General features: G+C 39.9%; 1 protein-coding gene across 1 annotated transcript in view; it reads left to right on the top strand.

Moving 5' to 3' along the window:
• The window catches only part of PSMA5 (proteasome (prosome, macropain) subunit, alpha type, 5), a 30,193-nt gene extending 25,876 nt beyond the window's left edge, over positions 1 to 4,317 (top strand). The window contains exon 9 of the mRNA XM_008566493.1: positions 4,076 to 4,317. Coding sequence (XP_008564715.1) covers positions 4,076 to 4,153 — 78 coding nt within the window. The 3' untranslated portion in view covers positions 4,154 to 4,317. The remainder of the gene's footprint in view (positions 1 to 4,075) is intronic.
• The last annotated feature ends 3,908 nt before the right edge of the window (positions 4,318 to 8,225 follow it).

The following is an 8,225-nucleotide window of genomic DNA, read 5'->3' as shown; positions in this document are numbered from 1 at the left end:
ACTCAGGATCGCGCTGTGTCCCGACACGGGTGCTCCATACCCGCCGCCATTTTCCCTCCCTCCGCGAAGTCTCTTCCAAACAGAATCTACATTCAGTATCTCTACCTCCTCACCTCTCATTTATTTCTTAATCATTACCATTTGTTTTGGCTCTTACTATTAACACAAGACTGCCCCTTGCTAAGATAACTCCTGTTTGTCAGATTTCATGGTCGCTTTTTGGAACTATTATTTCACCTTTCTGAGGTATTTATTTCAAATTTGATAATTCTAAAATTAAAATTATTATCTTTCCTGAAAATCGTTTCTTCTCATATTTCTAATCCTGGTTGATGACAACACCAGTGCACTTGTCATTCACACCAGAAACCTGGAAGACTAATTTCCTTTCCTGTCACAAAATCGTGTCTTTGCCTTCTTATAAATAGCTCTGATATCAATGCCTCTTCTCCATCCCTAGTCCCAGTGCTGCCTTTTGTTCAGGTCCTCATTTTTCTCTTGCCTTGTATTTTTTCAGAGTTCTTCTAGTCTTTCTGCCTCTAGCCTTCCCTTCCTCCATTTCAATCCATTTTTTCCTTGTTGTGCTACTAGAGTAGCACTTTTGATCTAATCCGTATTTGATCTTAATTGTTCTCCACTTAAAAAATCTTCTCTGGGCCGAGCCCGTGGCACACTTGGGAGAGTGCGGCGCTGGGAGCCTATATGGGGATGACCGTTGTGCTCACAGCGCTCACTGGCTGAGCACAGTGCGGCCGGTCTCAAAAAAAAAAAAATCTTCTCTGACTCCTACTGTCTACAAGATAAATTTCAAACTTCATGACATAAAAATTCACTACTTATTTAGTCATATCTTTAATCTGTTAGGCACTTTGCTAAGCACTTCACATGCAATTATTTCTTTTAATCCTCACAACAACTCTATGAGATACGTATTCCTACTTCCATTTTACAGAGGAGGATACTGAGGCTTTGAGAGGGTAGGACCTTGCCCCAAATAACAGAACTGGTAAATAGTGGAGTCAAGATTTGAACCCAGATCTGATTTTAGGTACTGTACTTTTAACCACTTTAATATAGTATCTCTCTATGAGCTCTGACCCCCTACTCCCTCTCCATTTTTTCTTATATCCTATGTTCAACCTCTGCTCTAGCCAGAGTTATTTTCAGTTTTGCATATATGAGTACATCATGTTGATTCATGCTTCTATACATTTGCACATTCGGTCTGCCCTTCCCCTCTTTGACTGTTAGACCCATTCTTTTTTATTTTTTTTGTCTTTTTCCGTGTCCGGCAATGGATCGCAACCCTCAGTGTCGCCCCCGTACCGGACCGGGACCGGCAACGGGATCGCAACCCTCGGTGTTGCTCTCGTATAACTTCGTATAATGTATGCTATACGAAGTTATTACGGTTACTGTCTTTCACCTCCACATCATCACAGCTGAGAGAGAAACTAGCGTAGACTGGTTGGGTTGTGCTAGTGACAACACATCCAAGCAAACGTTTTGGACAATAAAACAACAGTGAAGAGGACAGTAGCAGAAAGTGGGGATCCGAACCCTCGGACGGGAGCGCCGCCGCGCTTCCCAAGCGGCGCACTATCCAGTGCGCCACCGGGCCGGCCCATAAGTCATATTTATTATGATAAACTTTACTTCATATTTTTTCCTATTCACGATTCATTAATAAGCATGGCCTATTTTTTTTTTTTTTTTCCTTTTTGTCTTTTTTCGTGGCCGGCAACAGATCGCAACCCTCAGCGTCGCGCCCGCACCGGACCGGGACCGGCCACGGGATTGCAACCCTCGGTGTTGCCCCCGCACCTCGCTCAGCCAGTGAGCGGCCGGTCTGTATGTGGGATCGGAACCCTCGGCGGGAGCGCCACCACGCTTCCCAAGCGGCGCACTATAGCAGTGCACCACCGGGCCGGCCCATGTTAGACCCATTCTTGCCATGCTTTAATGTACGACTCAAAGGTTGCTTCTTCTTGAAGCCTTTCTGGACATTTCCCCAGATCACTCTTACATATGCTTAGCTCTATTATAACACTTACCTGACATTGAAAGCCTTTGGCATCTAGCACCCTTAGTAAGTAAGACAGACTTTCTTCATCTTTGGATCCCTAGTCCTTAGTATAACTGTAACTAGTACACATGTGCTTAGTAATTAATTATTGATGGGATAAATGAAAGAAAATAACTCTTGTATCTGCCTCACAGAGGTTTTTTGAAAGTGAGATAATAGAAAAGTATCTTTCATATTTATTAGGTAAATGTATTTACATTATGCAAATTAAGGGGTTATTTTTACTCATCTAGTGATGAGTAACTTCCTGAATGCAGTACTTGGATCAAATCCTTTTAGTATTAAGCCTTTTAATATTAATTCTGGGTCTATAGGACTGTTCTATTAAAGTTTGCCTGGTCTGTTTTTTGGCCCCTATAATGTTTTGGGAAGGCTAGCTTCTGAGCTCTGAGTGACCTGACAATTCTGTAAGCCCTCACTCTTCTCTAGTTTGTTTACCTTATATCTTCATGTCATTGCTCATCAAGTAAAGATATTACACCTTAAGAGAAGTGGTATTAACATCCATATTTTTAAATATCCTTGGAATAGAACTCAGTCTATATGGACAGAGTAAATAGTTTACATATATTTTGCAAATATATTTGGGACTGTGCTGATATTTCATGTAATTAGATATGTCTTTTGGGAGAATAAAGTCTGTTCCCAGACCTGATCATCAGATGTCTTAAGATGTGTGGGAGTCTTTTTCTGAATTTTACTTATAGATGACGCAGAAAATAATAAGCATCACATAACTCAATTATGCTAATTATGTCTGCCAACTTTCTAATTATCTTAAATATCAGTAATGAATATTATGAAAAAAAAAGTCTAGTATGTTTAATCTTAAAATTTTTTAAAAAGTCATTATAAAGAAATATTAAAAACAAATTAAGCACAAAAGCTTTTGAGGCAAATGGCACCTATTCCTCAGTATTGCCCCAAATGTGGGATTATGTGATCACCAGAGATAATGGAAAACCTGGTAGGTTTAGTTAAATTTGAAATTAACCATCTTCTGGCCCTAGTTTTTTATTGCTTAAATAGATTATAATCTAGATTGCTGGTTATAACCGATATCTTCGGTCACAACTGATTTCCTATGCCAGTGTTAATGGGATCTTTTCATGGCCAGTTCTTTTTAAAAATAAACAAACCTTGTTGTTCAGTTGCCACACGGATAATTTTAGAGAAAATACCAACGATAATGGTTAACAATTATTTAGTGCTTATTATGTTCTAGCCACCGTTCTAAGCACTTTACATTTATTAACATTTAATCCTTATAACTACTCTGAGTTAGGGATTATTATTATTCCCATTTTACAGATGAGGAAATAGAAGCACAGAGTGACCAAGTTAGCTAAGATTACTACATAAGCTCAATTTGCAGGTATATAAATATACTTTAAATATATTGCTAAAGGAAACTTTAACAGAAAAAAGTATTGACGGGCCGGCCCGGTGGCGCACTGCTACGGTGCGCCGCTTGGGAAGTGCGGCGGCACTCCCGCCGAGGGTTCGGATCCCACATACAGACCGGTTCCCGCTCACTGGCTGAGCGAGGTGTGGGGGCAACACCGAGGGTTGCAATCCCGTTGCCGGTCCCGGTCCGGTACGGGCGCGACACTGAGGGTTGCGATCCGTTGCCAGACACGAAAAAAAACAAAAAGGAAAAAAAAAAAAAAAGTATTGACATCATGTACTTTGCTGCTGCTTTTGTGATCCTTGTTGAAATAACTTCAAGGAGTAATGATGATGCCAGGCATTTGGTTGACTGTTATGTGGGGGGTTAACCTCAAAATAGAAAATTTGGTCAATAAGAATTTTTATTTTGGAATCAGAGAGGTATTTTAGGGACCTGCTGCCTGGAAAGGTTATCCCTGGGACAGCAGATCCCTTAGTTCCTCATGAACAGCTGCATCACCAACACAGCTTCTCCTGACCATCATTCATCAGAAGAGTAATTGAGCCTAGCTTATTAACCCTTGTCTGTTTTCCTTCCAGTTAGCCACAGTGCAGCCTGGCCAGAATTTCCATATGTTCACAAAAGAAGAACTTGAAGAGGTTATCAAGGACATTTAAGGAAGCTTGATCCTCAGAACTTCTCTGGGACAATTTCAGTTCTCCTAATTGCCCTTAAATTTTATTTCCAGCTCCTATTCCTTGGAAAATCTCCAGTGTATGTGCATTTTTTTAACGATGTCTGTACATAAAGGCAGTTCTGAAATAAAGAAAATTTTAAAATATTTGTTAATAGACTATTCTCTTATAATGCACTCTTTTGTTTGAAATGCTTACGTTAGCAGGCCAAAAGGATAGAGTTATTAATATCCCTATCTTATGAGAGTGTCTGTTCTAAAATTGTTTTAGTGGCTTTCTACAACAGCCAACTATGTCCATGGATCCCTTGGTGTTGATAAAGGAACTCAAACTAGTCCAGCTCCTCCCAGTGGTTAATAGATGTTAATACCACTGTAAATCCATTTCATTTCTGTAGTATCTCTTGAGTAAATATGTATTTTTGCTACTTTTCTTTTATGAAGGAGATGCTACTAACAGACCATCAAAAGAACATGTTTTGAGGTCCTACCCAAAACATTGATGGGCTGGAGTAAGCCATCTACGATGTACCAGTTCTTGTGTCTTGATGGACAATTTGGAAATTGATTTCCCTTTTTATGAAGTTAAGGGCTGTAAAAGGATTAAACTCATGATCTTGGCCTCACTGGCAATCAATTAGAAATCTCAGCAAAAAGAGAATTGTAAAAATCAGCAGTAGTTTACATTAGACTTTGGAAGGTATTATGAACTTCTCTATTAGAGCTGCCATCATATGATTGGTTGGGATTATTTAAAGAATCATTCATTTGAGCCTCAAAAATGAGCATAGGAAGTAGGTATCATTATCACTGCTTACCAGATGAAGAATCAAAGGAAGGCTGTGTGCCCATGGCCACAGAAAATTAAGCTATTAGGACTTGAACTCAGATTTTTTTGTTTTCCAATCACCAGTACATTGAAATATACTTGCACTATGAATTAGCATGGCTAATTCATATGTGGATGATGTAGAATTGAATGTAATTCATTTATGAGGACTCCACAATTACTTGCTGGGCTCTGTATATTGTCTTCATTAACATGTATAGGAAGCTGTGCCCTATGATGTTTAAAATAGTGACTATTTGAGTAGGCTGAATTCATACTGTAGTTGCAGCAAAAAACAACCTGTGCTTATATACATTTGGAAACTGTACAGAAGAAAGTATTTGGAAGAAAGGAATTTTGCCCTAGACATACACACTAAGGATAATAGAGAACTAGAGAATATTATCACCAATGTCTCAAGACTATTCTGGTAATTTAAACTCTTTTATTTATTTTATTTTATTTTTAAAAGATGACTGGTAAGGGGATCTTAACCTTTGACTTGGTGTTGTCAGCACCACGCTCTCCCAAGTGAGCTAACCGGCCATCCCCATATGGGATCCGAACTCGTGGCCTTGGTGTTATCAGCACCACACTCTCCCGAGTGAGCCACAGGCCGGCCCCTAAACTCTTTTATTAAATATAACATGTTGTTTGTGAGATTTGTTTCTGTCATGGTGACTTTGTTGTATTAATTCCTAATAGAAGACACCATTGAATAATCCTATCTCAACTTCTGTTTATTCATTTAACAAATGCATTGAGCACCTACCTACTATATGCCAAGTAGGTATAGGCAGTGGGTACAGAGCTGTGAAAATGCTAGATATGGTCTGTGCTCCTATGAAACTTAAATTTAGTGGGAAGAGCTGGACAATAAACAATATTCCCTTTTAATGCAAAAATGGACAAAGCACATGCTGCTTTACGGAGAAATGAGTTGTGTCCCTGAATCACGTGCATTATGTAGGGGAAAAAAAAGAAACTAATAGCTCTTAGCCTATGTCTCTTAGCTTCACCTTATGCTGTTTTCCTTCCCACTGTCTGGGCAGTGTATTTGTACCTTAGACTATTACTGGTAAAACAGTAAACTTCATACTCTCTATAATTATAATGTGCATTCTTCAAAGAGAGAACTTTGACTTTCTGTAGAATATTAAAACATTTTTTTTCTTGTGCCAAACAATTGATCTTTCTGGGAAAAGCAATGGTTTTGTGATGTATAATTGTTTTCTTTATACTCATCTTTCTGCTATAGAATTTATCTTGGAGAAAAGTGTGGTTTTTATTTATAAGGTAAATTTACATATTTTAGTCCTGCAAATAAGATATGACCTTATGTGCAGTATTTCACAAAGGAGAATTGACAGTGCAACCTTTGTATTTAGTACTTGTGTCATTAGACAAAAGTGAAATTATGAAACAATTTATTCAAATATTTTCTCGGTAACATATTCAAGTTACCATGTCCCCAGAGGTGATACAGTTTGAGGCAGGAAAAGTATAAATATTATGAGCATATGATAACTAAAATCACATTAAAAAGTGAAGATAACAGATGACGGCAACTAATTTAAGAGTTAAGGATTGTATTTGGTGAGTTTTCCAGAAGATGGCACTGTTGGGTTGGCTTTTTTCTTTTTAGACAGTAAGACAATAGACCATTCATCTTTGTGCCACCCAAACAAAGAAATATTTCTTTATAGACCCTCTTCTCCCCCCAACTAATCACATGCTACTGGAACTGACTGTCTTGTGATTCACTCCATAGTTGTCATAGATTAAAAAATAATCTTTATTTTAAAAGTAATCTGAGGGCAGCCTCGTGGCTCACTCGGGAGAGTGTGGTGCTGATAACACCAAGGCCATGGGTTCGGATCCCATAATAGGGATGGCCAGTTCGCTCACTTCGGAGAGTGTGGTGCTGACAACACCAAGTCAAGGGTTAAGATCCCCTTACCGGTCATCTTTAAAAAATAAAATAAAATAAAAGTAATCTGACATATACTAAGTAGGGAAGGAACAAATTGTTCACCAGTTTTTTTCAGCTCTATCTTGTCAGTCCAGTAGCTGAGAACTTGGAGGACAATTCTAGTAATTTTAGCATCCTGCTTAAATGGCATTCAAAATTATTTTTCAATTTCTACGTCTTACTCTGGTTGTTTGGGGGGAAAAAACTAAATTTGTAAATCTTTCTGTTTGCAAGTTAACATGACCAGAAGTATTTTGATGTAATATGGGGTAGGGTGCACTTCACTCTTTTGCTGTCCAATGACTATATCATTTGGATTTACTGCCAGTTCATAGATAAAAGTAATTTTCAGTTGCTTTATTTGGATGTAACGTTTTGCATATTTTGTATCTTTTTTTTTTTTTTTTTTTTTTTTTGCTATATTTTCTACTGAACAACTTCTAGCATTCTGAAGGGATGGAGTCAGTAAGATTAAGGATTCAGAACCGGTTTTACCTGCGCTGCATGTTTTAGAAGTTGTGTGTGCAGTTTCTTGGGTAAGGAGGACAGCGTAGGGGTTCTGTTCTATTTATTGGAGGCGGGGTGCTAATTTAGGAGACATCCTATACTGGAACCAAACTTGTGCAATATACTCTGCAGGGTTAAGAGAATTTGGTAAAGACGTGGATCTATGAAATGATCTTGTATAAAGTAGGCACTGGGCAATTCTCTTGTCCCCTTTTACCTGCTCCTAATGCCTAAGCTACAAAGTCCAGGAAAACCACTAAGTAATTCCGCCTTTGGCCTACCTCCCTGCAGAAGAAGAAGGCCTGTGAGGACAAACGTGGTGGAAAGACTTTTCTTCAGGCTTGCATGAGTCACGGGTGTCCAGTCGATCTGCCTCCGCAGGATTTGGCCCACGCCAGTTCGTGTTCACTTTCTTGGCAGCAAGGCGGCTGCTTCAGCAAACAATGGGCGCTCCAGTGAGCGAGGGTTAAAAGCCTGAAGCACCGGTTCATGATGAAGCCCCCCTTTTCCAGCTGAGCGAGCCTGGGATTCCCGGAGATTTTCCAGGCGTTGCCTCACTGAAGGACTTTTAGGGGTGTCTCTGGCGTAGAGGGGAGAGTAACCCAGCCCCAGCGAGACGGAGCCAGAAAAAGCGGACAGCAGCGAGGGGTCCGGGGGCCCCGGAGCCGGGGCTTCGCAGTGAAGCTGGGAATGCTCCTACGCGAACTCTGGAGACGCCCGGCGTGCGGGGGGGGGGGGGGGGCCCCC

Source organism: Galeopterus variegatus, unplaced genomic scaffold (genome assembly GCF_000696425.1).
Source record: "Galeopterus variegatus unplaced genomic scaffold, G_variegatus-3.0.2 Scaffold16, whole genome shotgun sequence".
Taxonomy (NCBI): domain Eukaryota; kingdom Metazoa; phylum Chordata; class Mammalia; order Dermoptera; family Cynocephalidae; genus Galeopterus; species Galeopterus variegatus.
Note: the sequence above shows the minus strand (reverse complement) of the source record. Positions and strands in the feature narration are given on the sequence as shown.